This window comes from Sebastes fasciatus, chromosome 20 (genome assembly GCF_043250625.1).
Source record: "Sebastes fasciatus isolate fSebFas1 chromosome 20, fSebFas1.pri, whole genome shotgun sequence".
In the NCBI taxonomy this organism is placed as follows: domain Eukaryota; kingdom Metazoa; phylum Chordata; class Actinopteri; order Perciformes; family Sebastidae; genus Sebastes; species Sebastes fasciatus.
The window spans coordinates 11,520,001-11,539,506 of record NC_133814.1 but is presented as its reverse complement, the minus strand read 5'-3'; the positions used below and the strand labels follow the sequence as shown (position 1 = coordinate 11,539,506).

Here is a 19,506-nt window from a genome sequence, read left to right as displayed (position 1 = left end):
AGATTGGAAAATTAAATTTGAAAAACTCAACGGCAGTAGACACAATGTCCTGTTTGTTCTGGATGATCCACAGACCTCACCCTACTATTTTAGTGCTTTAGGTGAACTGCCCCTTTAAGTACATACACTGATCAACCTGATGGGAGAGCTACAATCAAACGCATCTTCTTTACAAGATTGTAATGTAACAGATATCCAATCAGAATTACACTGATTGGCCAACTGAGGGTGCTACAATTTAAGTTTAAAATGATAACTGCTACACTGCAAGTCCTTAAAAACCTGAAGTAAACACTATAACTACAAGCAAGTCAAACAATCCAATGTATATAGCACATTTCATAAAGAAGGAAGACATTGTCTGCTTTACATAAAAACATAAAATACACAACTGAAAATGAAGATTAAAGGTACAGTGTGTAGGATTTGGTGGCATCTAGTGGTGTGGTCTCAGATTTCAACCAACTGAGTACCCCTTCGCTCACTCCTCTCTTTCCAAGACTGCAAAACTTTGGTAACGCCGTTCGCCTTGCTCAGAGGCCATCCTTACCATAATAACACTACTTTAGGAGCAACAGAAGTCAGACGGCGGCTGGCAGTACCACGGTTTTGCACTCCGTGGCTCACGTTAACGCAGTTTCACAAGCACGTCGGAGAACTACGGTGGCCCTCAGGTAACGTAAAAACGTGAAAGGCTCTCTCTAGAGCCAGTGTTTGGTTTGTCCGTTCTGGGCTACTGTAGAAACGTTGCGGACCCAATCTCTATGTGCATATGAAGGGCTCATTCTAAGGTATTAAAAACACAATTCTTAGTTTCAGATGATTATATACGAATGAAAACATAGTTATGAATATTATATTCCATTTCTGCAAATAGATCGCCCACAATGTTACACACTGTTCCTTTAAATGATACAAACTAATATAATAAAAACATGTAATTTTTTTTTTTTTTTATCATATTCACTTTTTTGCACCTCTATACTTTATCTTAGACCACATGATCTGTGTGATCTTAAAGTTCATACAGTATTTACAGAAACAAACATGTCTTCACATGACCAGGCCTTTCATTACTTCCTTGTTCTAAAATGTACAGACCAATGATCTTAACTCTGATGTGTTAATATCTAAAAGTTGGTGTATGCTTGAAACTAATTACGATATGATGTGTGTATAGATGTTAACAACAACCACACTCTGTCAATGTAGAGAGGGGCAAGGCATGATAATACGGCGATAATATCCGTGGTGTTATACTCGAGTGTACGCTCTAAAAAGACGGCTTAAGAGAGATGTCTAACCTAGTTAATTTCTCACCTCTCACTGCATAACGTGGGTGTAAATGTTGGATTGTCGGTTTCGACAGGTTAAAGAAATTGTTAGATTCAGGGCGTCAAAAATGTGTGGTGAAAGATGGTTTCAGACACTGTTCAGCAAGCACTTAGGTTGAATCCTACTGACCCGAAATGTGGACTAAAGCATAGAGAGAGGGGATGCTTTCTGGCCGTGTTAATTAACAAATACACTGATTGGACTGATAGCTGTTTTGTTTCTTTTTTAAGATGATTTTTATGGCATTTCTGCCTCTATTAGATAGTGAACAGGACAGAGAGAGAGACAGAGAGGTATGACATGCACATTGTGATTCAGGACTAAAGCCAGTCCAGTCTAGATACAGGTCGTTTGTGACAGGCTCAAGGAGTGACTGCATCATTATCAGTATACAGTATAACCACAACAGGAACAACTTTCATAGGAAATGATATATTCAGTATGTAATGATATGTGTGACGATACCAAGTAAATTTATATAATAATTCTCAGAGAATTGCATTTATGCATTTGGAGTGTTTGAGTGATACTGCTTGCTCTATGGTTGCTTTTAGAGCCCATCAAAGAGGAGGATAGAGGACAGACTCAGAGGAAGGTGAGCTGGGTTAAAATACATTAATGCACACAATAGTACACTCTGTACACTCTGAATCCTGCCATATCCCGCCTCTTAAGGACGACATGACACCTGCATTGTAACCCTTGATAAGAGCTCTAGTGGGTGCTCTCCTTTAATGGTGCGCCACTCCATGGTGTCTAAATTCACCACACTTTCATCCTACCTCGCTGCTTTTGCTTCTCAATGTCCTTATACTGAGAATGAGAAACTAGCTTTCCTCCTGCTTTCTGTGTGAACGCCTCTCGTGCCAAAGGCAAGGAGAGAAAAGTGGGTCACGGGCAGATGGACCATACAGTAGTAAGAATATGCTGGCTAGGTTTTTTGTTTTTTTTCTCCTGTGTGTTTCAGTAAGTGCACTTACTTAGTAGAGTAGTAGAGTCAGAATGAAGAAGGAAACAAAAGCAGAAGAAGAGACGGGAGTAGAGGGCAGGATGAGAGAAAATTATTGATTTATGAAATCGAAGCTGTGAAGCACAGAGGAGGTTTTGCTTAAGATCTCTGGCTTGAAAAGCGTCTGGCTTAAAATGTCCGTACATTTTCAGTGCGAGTATACACCGTCAACAAAATTTATATTAATATCACTCAAGCGATACAATCACATTTTGATGCTGCACTTAGAGACTAAGACTGTTTTCCATATTCACAGCCCTAAATACAGTCACTCACTTGAAATTAAGCGTTTAATATATGTATTATGTACAATGAAACAGCTGCTTTTTTACTCTACAGACACAGTCAGTGACACACAGGCTCAAACCTGCTGTAAGGCCACATTCATGAATTATTTTCTCAAGGAAAAACCGATGCAGTGCTGGGCTCTGGTGGCCTTTTCTAGTAACTGAAACAGAGACATCAAACTATTCCTAAAATGTGAGCAATAAAACAGTTCTCACAATGTTGCGTTCTCTTTTTTTTACAGAAATGTGTCAACATTCGCTGTTTTACGTTTAACGTTTTAAATAAAGTTCTTAGAATGTAGTTACTCAAAATGTGTTTCAACATTTGTACTGTGGTTTGACCTGGGTTTATCTTCCTCTTTAAAAGGGAAGTCTGAGAATCATGGAAATGAAACCAAAGAAACATTCTACTTGAGCAAAACGGATTAGACTCTTTTTCATCTTTTCATACATTGCAAGTGTTGCTGACTAACAGTAAGTCGAAAATGTCCCCACTGCACAAAATTAAACCTAGTTGGATTCTAAAAAACAAAACAGAAACAGTTTAGTGGTGTAGGAAGTATTAAGATATTTTACTTAAGTAAAAATAGAAATACTACAATATAAAAATACTTTGTTACAAGTAAATGTCCATTTTCATCACATTAATGTTGCAGCTGGTAAAGGTGGAGCCAAGTTTAATTACTTTATACTGTGTACTGTTGGGTCACTTAACCCGTGATAATACATCATAATGTATTAGTTTTTTATTTTTTATTTTCTATTAATAATCTAAATATGAAAAATAGCTAGTGACTAAAGCTGTCAAATAAATGTAGTGGAGTAAAAATATAAAGTAACATTAAATGCAAGTACTCAAGTAAAGTACAAGTACCTCATAATTGTACTGAAGTACAGCACTTGAGTAAATGTACTTAGTTACATTCCACCACTGGTCATGTGTCACACCATGCGAGTATCTGCTCTGTGCTTTGAGACAGACACGTCTGCATACAGTTTTACAGGAGAGCACACCGATCTTTTGATGCTTTTGGATGTCGCTTAGCTTGCATGCAATATTTTTAGGTGCAGGAGAAGAGTCTGTGAGATAATGTCATGTATTACAAAAAATGTGTACTGCTTCTCCAGAATGTGTGAAAGAAGAAGTTGCTGACCATAATTCGTCTCTCTTTATTTTCAGAAATCAGCACAATCTCATTTAACACTTAAAAGCCACAGTGTCCTGAAATGACTTGCACATACACGATTACAAAGTGCTTTATAACTACAGTATGTCCTAAGTTTTTGGAGTGTTACATCATCTGAACCTGATCTGGGTGCCTTTAGTACAGACAAGCTCACAAATCTTATATGTGTATTGATTAATTAATAGTGTTCGTCTAATGTTGGCTGATGCTTGTCATTGCAATTTAAAAATAAACCTATGCTTTGTTTTCCTCTTTTATCCTCAGAGCCTCGCTGTGGGTTTGATTCACACCCCGTTTTCATGCTGTGGTGTCAGCAGGCACCAACAACTCATCTGGTTTCTGCTTTCGATCTGTGTAAGGGCTTAACCACTTATGAACTCCGGAAGTTTCCACTTCATTTCTCAGAAACATTTTACTTGTCAGCCAAATACTAAGCAGAGGGTCAGTTGATTATTTATCATAACGACTGCAATAGAACTGACTTTAGCCATCTTAGTCTTATGAATCTTGCTGAATGTTGAGCTCCCACATAACATCGAAGTATCATCTATTGTTTTAATTCACTTCATGGAGCCTTGCGATAGTTCAGGTTCAGGCGCCAAAGTTGTTTATGGTCCATTTACTGTCCAATCAGATATGACCATCTGTAACACCAGCTGCTCTGTATGAAAACGTAGCACTTATTTCACATGTTTAAACTTTTGCTGAGCATTGCAGCCTTACTACTACACACCACTGCCTGCTTTCAGCCACTTAAACTCCTTCATCATGAAAAAATGAACACCAGAAAAGACTATTTTAGGAACTTGGATGCAAAAACATACATTGCACATAATATTAGAAAGACTGAAAATGTTAAGCACTGTATGTCTTAATGAGCTAACAAGGCCACCAAAAGCTTCTCCAAATGCTCCAAAAAAAGCAGCTGGTGTGTTGTTTGCAGCCCTCAGTATCCCATAAGGCCTTGCGTGCCAGTCACCTGTTTAAATGGTGCAATAAGGTGGTCCTCACCGGCTCATACAGACGGGATGAGTCAGGATATTACCAGGTATTTGCATTCAGTTAATCACACAAACTAGACAAATACATAAACTGCAAGATGTAAATTATTTGACACAGCAGACAAATTAAAGGGACTATTTGTAACTTTGTACGCGCATAAATGTAGCGGGTCGTCACACATGCGCGCTCGCATATGCGCGTTCGCGTGTAGCCGCTGTACCCTCCTCCTCTGCCTGCTCGCCTTCACTCAGACAGCTCAGCTCGCTCCACCTCTAGACGTGAACGCGCGCTCACTCCACACTGCAGAAGAGTTAGTTTAGCTCTGAGAATATCTAGTGAATGTACAGGGGACGTTTGTGCAGAAATAACTGCTGCAGCTCCTCCAGACCAACAGAGGTTTTCCGTGTCTTGTGAAGTGACAGAGCTCTACAGAGATTTACGTTGTCTTCTCGTTACCGACCGGGTGCCGGTGTCGCCTCTGCTCTCTCCGCTGCGGGCGGAGAGAGCAGGGGAGACACGCTGCAGAGCCCCGCTGCATCAGCCCCGCTGCATCAGCCTGCACTTAGGCAGGAAAAGCCAACACTAGGATCAGATCTAAATCATGTTCATGGAGAGACCTTCGTCTGGTCAGCTAACATTACTGCCAAGCAGCTGAAATATGGAGTGATATTGTGGTTTTAGCTGACGTGTGTCGCCTCACTGTTTTGAGCGATGCTCGTTCAGGTATATTTAGAGCGAGCAAGCGCGAGCCCGACGCTGACTTTCGTTGATTTCACGGCCACAGGTGTAGCTGTTAAGAAGCATTTCTGAAAGTTACAAATAGTCCCTTTAAAGTTTTGATCTTTGTGAGGCTGGACAGACTCTTTTAAAGGATTATGAGCTTTAACTCTGAAGGACAAATTATTATTTATTATCATTCAAAGGATTCAGGCCCTAAATTGGGATGCAGCAGGTACAGTGCGTGCTTCACTTGCTTCAGTCTTGTTACGTCTGTGCCTTTCATGCAACCTCTACCTGCCTTGTGTAGGGGATTTACAAATGGAACAGGTTTGGTTATTAGCTAATTTAATAAATAATATTCATAGAATTATTATTATTAATAAGAATTATTAATCAACATTAATAATGAACGGGGCACCACCCTGGAATCAGGGACCAATAACCAAAACGTTAATCCAGTCTCATAAGGGGATTGTTCACTCCAAATGCCAGTATTTAAGCACTACTTTACACTTAGGAGATGAACGGTGAAGGGTGAATCCAAGCACTGACTCTCATAACCAGCCGTTATTACAATATGAATGCACAATAAACACAGACAACTGCTATTTAAAATAAGACCATTTATTTAAATACAGTGACCTTAATCAACAATAAACACTCTAACAACATTAATCTAAATCAACAGTTATTACAGCAGTAATTACTAATTAACAACACTTTTAATAAACAAACGGATATTCTACAATGCAGCTCTAAGCACTAAACTAGAATTAAACAAAACACAAAGGCAAAAGAAAAGGTGTGTGCGGGAGAGAGAGAGAGATGTGGGTGTAAGAGAGAGATGTGTGTGTGAATGCAAATGTGTATATGTGGTGTGGGAGGAGCAAAGGACACCCTAAGTGGACGTCACCACGCAAGTGGTTACGTCACGCGAGGGGGGGGGTTGCTCGAACGTACAGATCACACACAAACGGGGTGTGACTCCCACGTGACCTGTAAGGTAATGAGGTGAGCCTATGTGAGGAGGCGTGTCTATGTGTGTGTGTGGTGTAGGGAGGAGCAAAGGACACCCGCGGTGGACGTGGTGACGTCACGCGAGGGAGGGGTTGCTCGAACGTTACAGATCACGCCCAAACGGATGTGAAAGTCCCGCGTGATCAGTAAGGTGGGAACGTGAGGAGGCGTATCTACGTGTGTGCGTGTGTGGGAGGAGCAAGGGAAACCCCGAGGCGGCGTCACCGTCACGAGGGAGGAGTTGCTCTGGTGGCGGTAGCGCCACGGAAATTACCGACTGGTACGAACGGGAGGTTTAAGTCCCGCGTGTCGGCAAAGTGTTTGTTTGTGTGTGGTAGAAGTGGAGGGAAAGAAAGGCGGGGGCGCCTTAAAACAGTATCACAGTCAAAACAGTAAACACCGCAGCAGCAGGAATCCTAACTGCCGCGCGAGAGATGTACTAGCTGGGTTATTATCACTCAGATGCTCGGCAGGCAAACTCACGTCAGCCAGCCGTGCACTGGTCTTTCAATAATAAACTACAGCTACAGATCTTCACGTTTAGCAGGAGCTAACACAAGGAGCACACAGTAATCAGACGGTCAGCAACAGTAAACAAAGCAACATAAACAAGCAAAGCAAAGCAAGTTAAATAAACAAAGCAAACAGACGGACTCGGCGGTCCGTACGTTCAGTGTAAATCAACAATAGTTATTAACTTATTGGAATATACAATCTCACTAGTCTCTGCCCAGACACAAGCCTCTTACTTGAATCGCTTCTTCGGAGCGATAGTGGTGTGGATCTTCGTTAATTGGTCCGGCGGCGTCGTGCTGGCTCGGACAATAACGGGCCGTTATGGAGCTCGTCAGCTGCTGAACGGCAGGCTGGACCTCCGGGTGGCAGCGGAGGGGAAAGCAGCCAGAAATGAAGGAAAGGCGGTGCGCTCGTTTCCTTTGATGAAGAGCGGTTGTCCTCGGCTTCCTTGGTGAAGCCGGGCTGTAGTCTTCCTTCTGCAGGGATGTGGATCAAGTCTGATGGACACAACATTATCTTAACTCGTCCAGCGAGGTCAGAAAATGTGGCTCGGTCTTAGGTAAACGCTGCTGCGTTGGGTACCTCCTGGAGCAAACGTGGTTTACAGTGGAAAAGGGGCGAGCTACTCAGGTAGCGTGGTTTTATCTCTTGAGATAGTGGGCGTTTTCCTGGAAAAGGACCCACATTTCCTGTTAGCCTCATCCAATGGGAGTCCTTGTTTTGGATTCAACATGAAATCTCGCATGTAGGTGAGAGACTTTCGGAGCCGGCAGTTGGGACCCCTGCTGTGATCAGGCTTCTGGTTTCCCATGTAGGCCAAGGCTCTTTGTCTCGTGAGGTCCCTACAGTCCCCCTTTGTTCTGAAGAGTGGGACGCAGGTCCCGGTCTTTAGAGCATGAATGGGCCGAACAGTCCGTGTAGGTGATGGTAACCTGAGGGTTACACAGTCCATATTCCCGAGTGGGAAATAGTTTGGGTAGTCCATGCCGTTCAGCGCATGACGTTTTACAGAGGCTCTAGTATCTGGGCAGATGATTTATCTATTTCTTGTTGCATTGTTTTACATTTATACATCATTCAACCTGAGGGAAACACCAATTTTATCACATTCTTTGCTGCTCGGAGAAGGAGGAAAGAATTAGGATTAGGGTTAATGTATGAAGCTTGGTGACACAAACAGAAGTTAATCTAGTTTGGCACGTAGTGTCTGAATGTACTTGTACATGCTGTGTGCAGCGATGGCCGTGATGATCCAACCACCAAGCAAAAGCACCAGGGCTATCCAATTCATCGGATGATCTTGATAGGACGATAACCCATTCATATGTGACGAAAATGTGGTGGTAAGTCCAGTCGGTTTGAGACTGAACTGAACCAATTTAGTCCCTTCAGCCAGAAGCTGCTGTTGAAGGGTGTCGCCTATTGTGAGGTTGTGACCTCTGAGCGCGTCCATGATCTCAATCTCCACGTCATGTCTGTCGGGGTTGAGATGATGGAGGACAATGTCATCGAGGTGTATTGTAGCTCCCAATGGAATTGTTAAAAACACTGTCTGGTTAGGTAGTGTTAGTTTAGTGGCTGTATCATGGCGGTCATGACACAATAGGGCTTCGGTGGCCGATGTACGAACAAGCCAGCGATTGCCAGCCCGTTCCACCCGTGTCTCCGTGGTCTCATCCCTGATGGTCATACTACCTTGACACTTCTGTTCGGGAGTGTCAGCTCTCAGGCCGCAGAGGTAGTTCGTTCCATCTCGAACAAAGGGGTTGCTTGGGCAAACCCGGTGTATGTCCTTTGTTTGGCACACATGTTCAGGTTGGGAATGAGGTAGAGAGACGGGCCGTCATCGTGGTAGGCAATGGTTGGTGGTGTTCTAAGGTGTACATGGGTGTGTTCTCTTCCTCTGAGAGTGGGGACTGCCCCCCCCCCCCTTTCGGGTGTGGAGGCTGCCCTCTCTCCTGGAAGTGCAAAAGGCTTAAGGTTATCTGGTCCGTGTGGATCCAGAAGGAAAGATCAGAACCCGGATTAGGTTCTGGAAAAGGCATGAGCATCTGTGGGGGTCCTCTGGACTCCTGGATGACGGCGGCTTGTCCGTCTGACCGATGAGCACGGGCTCTGCATCGTGAGTGCAGATGCAAATGGGATGTACGAGAGTCATCCCCTGAAGAGTGATGGAACCTAAGTGTTGGAACACATAAGGTTTAGTTCAAAACCGGAGTCAAGCAGATCAAGGGTGCTGATACAGCTCCTTATGAATACTGAGGTGTATATGCGTGTGGCATTATCCTTGCGGACGAGGTTGCCAAGGAGGTCAAGAATGGAGGTTGCGGTACGTTCGGTGTGGTGGTCCCAGGGAGCAACGTGGGCTCCTTTGGTTCCCTTCTCCAGCTTACGACGTAAACTTTGGTGGTAGAAGAGAATGGGATCCGGCCATGTCATACTGGTGGGGGGCTGTCGTCGGACTTCTTTGGAGTGTCCGGCAGCGCTGGTTGTTGACTGGCTGTCCCAAACTGTCTCATCGCTTCCTTGAAACACTTTCGAATCATGTTTTCCATTTCTTGCCAACCCTCCCCTCTGGGGGGGTTTGGGACTGCATCATTATACTTACCTCTTTGCTTGGGGTTTTGGTCGTACTGAAACCTCTTCGGTTGGAAGGTATCAGGTTGCCTTGGCCTGGCCTGATTGTGGAAGTAGCCTTGGTTACCACCCCCTTGGTTCTGTTGGTTACCATGCTGGAGAGGTGGTTGGCTACCATACTGGCGAGGTGGTTGGCGTCCCTGGTAAGTCACCCTGGCATTTTCCCAAGCACAAGGCATTTCGTTGCCTTCGAGTGCCAGGTCATTGCTCTCAGAGGACTGAATCCCCAGGACACGGGCGGCGTCGTCTTCTTGCCACTTAACAGGGCGTGTCTGTGTCTCCCAGGCCATCTGCGCATACCTCCTGATCTCATGCATGCTGAGGTTGTTTGACCTACTGGACATCGTGACATCATAACGCGCACTTTCGTGGAGGTTGTGCAGAAACAGGGACTTGAAAGTTTGTTCTTCCTCCAGACCCGGGGCGTTACGTCCCTGAAAGTAAGCGGCTCTCAGGCGTCTGTAATAGTCTCTCGGGGACTCATGCTTTTTATGCATTACTGCGAAAGCGCCGAGAGTGGCAGAAGCTGGATCCGTATATGGAGAATACTCCTCTCGTAGGGCATTACAGAGGGCTGGATAGCAGTCTCTGATTTGTGGTGCCAAGGATTCCATGAAGACATGAACGCTTCTAGCCGTAGTCTTCCACACAAGCTTTAGCTCCTCACGTGACGAAGCGTGAGGTAGATCAAGAAGGCAGCGCTCGATCTCCCTGAGGTAGGCGTCGATGTTGGACTCTCGACTACTGGGATCAAAGCGCTCAATGTCCTTTGCCAGGGACTCAAGCTGATGGGTACGCAGGCCATGACTTCGGGGCGGGTAACCGCGGTCCGAGTCATCTGAAGACCCGTAGTCGCTTGGGTCACCCAAGCGGGAAGGACGATGGCTCCTCCTTCGTGTAGGGGGCGGAGTCCGGTTGGGGTTAGGTCGCGAGCTACGTGAGGTTGAGCGATCGTCCGCGTACGAGGATCTAAAACCACTCACTTCTCGTGAGTAACTTACCCCTGTCCGGAGTGGAGGTGGAGATAGGTCAAACCGCAAAGTAGCACGGCTCTGGATGGATTGGGGTACACTCCTGGAGGGCAGTGAACCTGTGTCCATCGGGCGGGCTGCTACTTGGGCATGGTGACCATCACGAGTGATGGGGTTAGATGGGGTCCAGCCAAGGGTTTGGCTGGATGGATTAGCAGCAGAGACGTTCTCCGTATCTGAGTCAGGTGATTCTGAGGAGAACAGGTTAGCAGCGGTCCTTACCTGTCTGGCCTGGGCCTCCTTCACTCTGGCCTCTGCTTCCTGCGTGGCAGCCTGAAGCTGCGCATACGCGGCGTCAGTCTCCTCCAGCAGCCGAGCGCGATCTTCCTGTGTTCGGGAGACCTCGAAACGGTAATCCCGAACCTCCCTTTGTAGGTTGGAATTACCACACTCTGCAGCCTGGAGCTGCGCCTGGTGCTCGGCAGCTTGCAGCTGCGCTTTGCGGTCATACAACAAGACTAATTGACCGAGCACATCCGGGACGGTGCGCTGTGGCTTCCCGGTCGGCTGGTTGATAAACTCAACCAGCTCTATTATCTTACTTTCTACAGTGCTAGCACTGTGGCTATTAAGATAATCTTTCTCCTCAAGGGAGAGCTTGAGGAGGCCAGCGACCGCATCCTGCAGGCATGGATCGCTGGACTCATGGGGAGTCTCGGCTCCTGACTCACGGGTGTCGTTACTACTCATTTGGCTGAGCTAGTAAACGATAACCCTGAGATATAATGGAATTGATACAATGCTGCTGAAAGAAAAATGCACAGGTAAGAGGATTCGACCTGTGGATTACGAAACTGTGTTAGATTTGTTAAAGCTATCAGGCTCAAGTGTTACTCAAATCCTTTGGATGTTAATGAGTCACTTTAGCACCTTTAGTCAGTAACAGCTTATGTTAATGGGTTAGGGATTCCACAAAACAAATAGCAACCAAAATTGCTATTTCAAACAAACAAGACAAAACTAACCACTAATACACACTTAAACAGTCCACACTGATTATATGCTTGACAAATCCTGAAAAGAAAATCAATTTTCAAAAATCTAAATTTTTGAAAAATTAATAAATCAAAAGTGACTATTCTGGATTATTGTACATGAATATTGCAACAACTGGTATCAGAGAGCCTCACACGGGGCACCATTTGTAGGGGATTTACAAATGGAACAGGTTTGGTGCCCCGTTCATTATTAATGTTGATTAATAATTCTTATTAATAATAATAATTCTATGAATATTATTTATTAAATTAGCTAATAACCAAACCTGTTCCATTTGTAAATCCCCTACACTTGTTTACTGAGTGAGTTGAACTATTGTTTCCCATACCAAAGTGGGCTTGCTTTTAGTCTCATTTTAGTCTCTTGTTTGAAATCTTAGTTTAGCTGAGGTTCTAGACCTTTGATTTAATCATTAGCTGTCTTTAGTGCCTGTTTGCTTTTGAGCCACATGGGTTTCGGTCATCTTTTTTTCACTGCTTTTCGGTTAACCCTTACTGTAGTTTATCAGACTTCCTCCTTTAATGCAGCTGAGGTTGGGCAAGCAAAGCATTTGTATATATATAGAATATATAGAATTGTAATAAAGAAAGTACTAATTGCCCTCTGTGAAGATTTACAGGAGGCCGTAAATAAGTTACTAATCTAAACGCTTTCTCAGGCATCTACTTCGTGTTGCTCTATTCCTTCCTCTGTCACAATTTGAAATGTACAAGTTAACTTCTGTGAAGATGATGTGTGTAATGCTACAGGGAACTCTATTGCTGAATAATGCGGAATATCTTTATTGCTATTTTTCTCTTGCGACACTGCTGTGCTTAGCTCAACCCTAAAAGTAACTTCCTCAACATGACTCAAAACGCTTATTGTCTGGTCACTTCTCAGCGCCTGAGTCATTGCGTGGTTTGTCTTGACTGTGTGACCACGGCGTGGCCATGAGGGGAATGAAACATCTGCTGCTCCTGGCAGGTAAGTCAGATCCAATGACACATGAACCAGGATTGCTGGAGTTAAAGGTGGTTTGGGGATTGTAAGGTCTTAATCAGGTTTTGTTAGTATTATTACAGTTATATCATGCTCAGCTGGAGTTTGATATTGTTTTCATACAGATGCATCAGTACAGAAGCAGGCAAAACAAGCCAGTTCCACTACGGTCATTGGTCCTGGAATGATCTGCAGGCCAAGCTTAAACTTGAAACCCTCATCTCTTTAAATTGTTTTAAAAATAGAATAAAGGAAGTGGTCACTGCTAGCTGCAGTTGTTTCAGTTACATAGCAAACACTTGACCAACATGCTGCCCATGTATTTATGTAGTATAACGTCACATTTCACATTTTGTAGTGTATGAAAATATAACAAAAAGTGCCATTTCCAACCAGGGTTATTATAGTAAACTAAAACTGAAAAAAAAAAAAAAATAAGCAGTGAAAATATATTTAGCAAACTGAAACAAAATAAAAACGATATCCTTTAAGAAAAACTAAACAGAATTAATATTGCCTGGGTAAAACACTAATAATAATAAAATACAAATTAACGAAAAATCATTTCAGTTGTAGTTTTTTAGCTATAATATATAACAACCAAAAAAAAGGAGACAGCATGAATTTCCGTCAACTCTCGTAACATTGAACCACAGAAATTGGATGGACTTCCCATTCCAAAAGACGGCGCTATGATGCAATTGTTTCACTGAAGTAGTGCAAAGATGAAACATTAAACATTAGCCTATGGCCATTCCTACATACACAATTCTCCAACCATGTATTTTGTATGTATATGTAGCTACATATGTCTGAGACATTATACCTGGCCCTAACACAAACAAACTAAAACTACCATAAAACTACAAGTAAAACTAAACCTTTCTGAAAAACTGAAACTAAACTAAAACTAGCAAACACACTCTGAAACCTTACTAAAACTAAACTGAATTGAAATAGAAAAGTCAAAACTAAAATAAATTGAAAATTCCAACATAGCTAAAACATACTAAAATGTTCTTACATTTAGCTGAATTTTCTGTAATTAATTGCATTTAACATTTAAAAAATAACTAACATTTTGCCTCCATAAAAATCACTGAAAGAAATATAGATTTTGTCATGTTTGGTTAAACGCAATCAATTTGTAATCATATGCATTAAGCCGAATGTTTCCATGAAGGTGTGTGATTAGTATTATTGGCTTTAAGATGTAATTTTTCTGAATTACACTGAAACTAATTACTGAACAATTAAAAGTTGATTATGTATACACTTATGCAAATTCACATACATGCAGACACTAGCTTTCATATACTTGTGAGGATGCTGTATTGTCATTTACATGAATTCTCCTGAGGCTTACATTACAAATTAACTCACCGTGTCAGGGATCATTTAAAATTGTATTAATAATTTCAAAAAACAATCATGCATTGCATCAGTATAAGAAAAATGTTGAATATAATATCCAAACTGAAAAAGGTATATTCTTTTTATATTTAATGATGTGTATAACCAGGCATGCAAACAACCAGGCAGAGCTGAAAATTATACAAAATTCAATTTACAAATTGTATCCAAACATTCAGTTTTCTAAATTTTTGTAAATGTTGATTTTTTTCAAATAAAATTCCAATACATGCGTTTAATCAAATTCTTTGTAAAAAAAAAAAAAAAAAAAAAAAAAAGGCATTGAAACATTTCAAGCACTGTTGAATTGTGTAGACTGTATATAAGAAAATAATTGATAAATTCTAAGAAAAGGCTCACATATTTACTTGCATTTCTATGTAATACTGACATATGGTAATCCATAAAAGTATTAAATTGCATACATACAAGATATATTTAGTTATTTATTAAAAATAAACAATTTTGTTGCAGTAATTTTTATGATGAGAGAAACATCCTTATATTCTCAATATACTTTATTATTATTATATCATTAAGCCAAATGTTTTCTAGAAGCTGAACTTTATGCAAGTTAATCATATGTGTCCTTGTATTGATTAGAAGTCCCTGCATTATTAATAAAAAGTAAAACAAAATGTATTATGCTGCAAAGCAATTACATATACTGTGCGCAAATATATACACATATACACCGCCGCACACATCATAAACAAACGAAAAGCGATGTAGAGTATAATACGTACTTGATAAATAATGTTATAATTGACTATGTAAACCATAATGAATATTTTGTGCAATTGGGGAACTTTGGGTCAATGAAAAAAAGACTGACAATGCACAAGACTAAAAACCAAACTTCTGCAATAATTAACCCAAATACTACAGATCCGCTGTAGGTGCAACTGCACGGCATGTGAGACTTTATATTTACGTAACAATGGTTTGAAAAGTTTGGTTTGTAAAGCTACAACTAGATATGGTAATATGTACGCACATTCTAATCTCCATAGTCGTATGTACACCATCGATATAAAGAGACCGTCCTATCGTCCTAATTTATACGATTAAGCGGCCAAACAAATAACAATCAGTGTTTGATGATTTTTTTAAACTATATTGATATGCTGTAAAAAATATTTTGAATGATAAAAGACGAGAGCAAGAGGAAGAAGTTGATGTTATGGGTAGTGAATGTACAGCTTCACTACAGGTACACCACATAAACCTATGTTTTTCACTTATATAAGTTGCTTTAGACTAAAGCAAAAAAATGTACCGTAATGTAATGTAATTATACTGTCAATTTAGTGAAAAACTTAAACTTTTTTTTAGTAAAATACCTACTTCACGTTGAATTAAAAGCAACTGTGTAGCTTCCATGAGCAGTGATCGACAAAGAAACAAAATAAAAGAGCACCACCTACAGAAACTTTAACTTCATTAACTGAAAATCCATGAAGAAAACATCACGCCGTTTGAGTCACAATATTTGAAGATATCGCCAAAAAAATGTGGTCTGAAATGCTCTAAATGGAAAATACTACTATGAACTATGTAATATTATTAGTCATTAAAGACTTAGTTTATGTTAAAGAATAACTTTTTTTTTTTTTTTTTTACAGTGTTCGTGATCCTGGCAAGATGTCAGCAAAAGCCACAAGGTAATAAGTGTTCACACGTGCAATTGGTGTCAGCCCTCCTTCTTCCATCTCTATTACTTCTCAGGGAAGTAACATGTCAATAGGTGGCAGCAATACCCATATATAACAGCCCTTTGTGGTTTCCTGTAATGACATAAACTATGTCTACACAAATACTTTACTGTTTGTCTTCTTTTCCTTTGTCCTTAGTTTCTATGTCACCGAAACTCGAGGAGATCTACTCTGGGGACTTATTTTTTCTGAGATGTGACAACAGCGCAAGTGGGAGCACAGTGAAATGGTACTTCAACGACATGGAACAAACACTGACGACCGAAACCTGGAAGATAGGCGTTGCCGCACCCAAGCACTCAGGCTCTTATCAATGTGAGAGCAATGGGCAAAAGAGTGACGCCTTCCCCATCGTCGTCTCGGGTAAATGTACCACATGAACATAAGTATTACAGCTCAAGATGTAAAGGGAGATACACAAATATTTGTATAATTTATTTATTTACCATTCAGATTACGCTCCCATTGCCTCACTCACCATCAAGACAGGCCAGCCGGTGGTGCGGACGGGAGGTTCAGTCGTCCTGCAGCTTGACAACGAGGATGGTCTGCAGGGATGGAACTGCTGGGTCTATAGGAATGGGTTGACAAGGATGATTAAGTTGAGGTTGGCGAAAGATAGTGTGAATGTAGCCTTTCAACCCCACAGACTGACTGACCCGGAGACCATTTTCTGGTGTTCTGATACTCAAAAACGCAGGAGTAACCAAATCACAGTCAGGACCTCAGGTGGGCTTACTGTTATTTTAATGCTCTGTTATACAAAGCCAGGGGGAGATGAACATTTTCTGTAGCTTCATCACTACATTACTAGCATTATTAGCATTGTATATGAGCCTCAGAAATGTTATTTTTAGTAATTTAACTACATGGGTAAAATCCAGTGTTCATCTTCTTTCAGTGAAGGACATATCGCTGGAAATGTACCCTCTGCCTGCTGTGGTTGGGGAGAGTCTGACTCTGAAGTGCCTTGTCTGGGGCACAGATCAAATTAGCCGCGCAGTTTTCTACAAAGACAATGTAATCATTCTGGAAGGTCACAATCCTATCTACCAAATCCCTAACGTGACAGAATCTGCAAAGGGAAACTATAAGTGTGATGCCACCTACACACACAAGGGGCGCACTGCCGGGCTCCCATACAAATATGTCTCTGATGTTCAAGATGTGTTTGTCCAAGGTATGTGTGATACTGTTTGCTTTACACATGCATGTGTTTCTCCAGTAGACAACTTTAAAAGTCTTTCTCATCATTTGTCCCTTTTCAGTGCCTCCTATGAAGGCAGTTCTCTCTGCAAACGGTGGCTTGTCGTGCTCTTGTCGACTTTGTCCCGGTGATAGATCCTATCGTTGGTACCACAAGACTGATGGTCAGCCTTGGGCACTAATGGATTCCCGCCAAGAATTCATGATGCCAAAAGCGAGTGGTACATATGCCTGTAGAGCCGTGTGGAACACCATGAGGTCTTTACTCAGCAACGGTTATGTTTGTGAGTTCCTGCTAATGGACTTTGAGATATCAATACACATTGAATGTTCTCTATACAATATTCAGAGCATTAATATAGCAGCAGACAACTATTTGCAATGTAAAGATATAGATGAGTAATGTCTACCTGAGCAGAGAATGAAGTCGCTCTCCCTCTGTGTGTGTTGTAATCAGAGCTTCTCCGTGCTTTATTGACATAGCTGCACGTGCCTTTTAGTGTATGTTAATGCATGTGAGCGTGCCCCATTGGCTAGCTCACGGCACTGCGCTCATACAGCGGTTACAGCTTATAACGTCGTCCTGGCCAACAGTGGCGTCGCAGAAGCCGTCGCCATATTGACAGCCGTGTGGAGGCACCAGATATGCTCTAAATTTCGTATTGAGCACCTTCAAGGGCACTTAGCGTGACATGAGTACTACCCAGCCTGTGAAAGCAGTTGTATAATGTATTTTGTGACCATGGAGGGAGCTTTCAAAGTCTAAAAAGAAACAACCCTGATGATGTCATCAGAGTTACAGTATCTCACCTTCAGCTTGGAGACTTTAAAATTCATAACAGAAGCTTGGACACACTGTTAAGAGTCACAATTTCTTACAAAAAGAGGGATGTGGAATTTAAAAGACGAAGGTATTTACCAGGCAGGGAGGCTAGAGGTGCATTATGGGAATTGTAGGATCCAGTGTTTCTGCATCCTCTCTGCAGTACCCCTTTAAATAAGTTTTTTAACCAACGCAACTTCTGTTAATTGTTACATGTTGCTTTCAAATTCATATATATCAAAGTGCTATTTCAAGGTTCTCTATACGATATTCAGAGCATTAAATAGCAGCAAACAACTATCTGCAATGTAAAGATAGTCTCTGTGTGAGTTACAATCTGAGTTTTTCCTTGCTGTTGACTTTGCACATGCTTTTTAGTGCATGTGAGAGTGTCCTACTGGCTAGCTCATGGCCGTCACTTTGCACTGTGCTGAAATGGCGGTTAAAGTTGATAACGCAGTCTCAAACGACAGCGTCGTCACAGAAGCGTAGTTTGCAATGTTAGCTGTGAGCCGCCAGCTCAGCCGCCGCCATGTTGAGAGCCGTGTGGAGGCAATATAAATGCTCTTAATTTTGTATTGAGCAACTTTAATACGGACAAATGCTGCTAATGGGAATTCCACAGGGTCACAGTAACAGAGATTTCAAGTTACATATGTTCTGTCTCAGTTTCAGATCGACCTCCGATCACATCCATTCTCATAGGTGGGGCCGTCGTGCCGATGATTCTAGCCTTGGCAGTGGCTGTGGGTTGTTATGTATATTATAGGAAGAGAAATACCACATGTGAGTAACTACTACTTTTTTTCACTTTTTGTAAGCACACTGAATGCATTACATACAGTAACACTTCTTTTTTTTATTTTTAGCACCAATTTACGAGGATATGCCGCTGAGATCACGCGACAAAGGTGATGACCAATATGAGAAGCTGCAGAAGGGTGCCCAAAGGGGGGGCGAGTATGACACCCTTCAGCCAGAAGCACCAGGCAGACAGAAGAAAGACGGTGAATATGAAGCACTGAAGAAAGACGAAATGACAGGCGGGGAGTACCACACCGTGAGACTAGCCGGGGCAGTTGGAGGAGAGGGAGGGTATGAAGCACTGAAGAAAGAGGGAATGACAGGCGGGGAGTACCACACCGTGAGAATAGAGGGGGCAGTTGGAGGAGAGGGAGGGTATGAAGCACTGAAGAAAGAGGGAATGAAAGAGGGGGTATACCACTCCCTGGGGATGCCAGGCGCAGGTGGAGGTGAGTGAGGATATGAAGCAGTAGGAAAGAAGGTCAAAGACTATACTAATAAAGTATCTTAGATAATAAAACTAGATGACAGCCCAAAGTAAGGTTGTGAGATTATCAATCATGTGATTGGCAGGGAGAAAAACTTTGACCTAACAATAAAAAGCCAGTTAAAAATGAGCAAGACTGCCTAATAACACAATAACAGCCTGTATGTTGCATAGTGCAGCAACTAGCAATTGTTGCCATTCATTTTTATTTATATGTATCATGTAAATTATATAGATTATTCTGTAAAATGTAAATTGCCATCACAAGTTAACAGAGCAGAAAATTATTAATTTGTGACACAACAGTCAAAAACACCAAATATCAGCTCTGATCTTG

General features: G+C 41.9%; 3 protein-coding genes across 5 annotated transcripts in view; 2 read left to right on the top strand and 1 right to left on the bottom strand.

Moving 5' to 3' along the window:
- The window catches only part of LOC141758107 (SH3 and multiple ankyrin repeat domains protein 1-like), a 64,297-nt gene extending 47,907 nt beyond the window's left edge, over positions 1-16,390 (bottom strand). The window contains exon 1 of one of the 2 annotated variants that reach the window (XM_074619209.1): positions 16,296-16,390. The gene's annotated coding sequence lies outside the window, so the exon portion shown is untranslated. The remainder of the gene's footprint in view (positions 1-16,295) is intronic. The other variant, XM_074619212.1, reaches the window with a different exon arrangement.
- LOC141758108 (uncharacterized) overlaps positions 12,599-19,506 on the top strand; it is a 7,423-nt gene continuing 515 nt past the window's right edge. Inside the window, exons 1-8 of one of the 2 annotated variants that reach the window (XM_074619214.1) lie at positions 12,599-12,706; positions 15,760-15,798; positions 15,988-16,212; positions 16,303-16,578; positions 16,751-17,029; positions 17,118-17,339; positions 18,554-18,664; positions 18,748-19,506. The exon at positions 18,748-19,506 is cut by the window's right edge and continues 515 nt beyond it. In XM_074619214.1, coding sequence (XP_074475315.1) covers positions 12,673-12,706; positions 15,760-15,798; positions 15,988-16,212; positions 16,303-16,578; positions 16,751-17,029; positions 17,118-17,339; positions 18,554-18,664; positions 18,748-19,139 — 1,578 coding nt within the window. In that variant the 5' untranslated portion in view covers positions 12,599-12,672 and the 3' untranslated portion in view covers positions 19,140-19,506. Of the gene's footprint in view, positions 12,707-15,759; positions 15,799-15,987; positions 16,213-16,302; positions 16,579-16,750; positions 17,030-17,117; positions 17,340-18,547; positions 18,665-18,747 lie in introns of both variants that reach the window. The other variant, XM_074619213.1, reaches the window with a different exon arrangement.
- Positions 19,207-19,506, top strand: part of LOC141759019 (uncharacterized) — a 6,890-nt gene continuing 6,590 nt past the window's right edge. The window contains exon 1 of the mRNA XM_074620908.1: positions 19,207-19,227. Within this exon, the coding sequence (XP_074477009.1) occupies positions 19,207-19,227 (21 nt within the window). The remainder of the gene's footprint in view (positions 19,228-19,506) is intronic.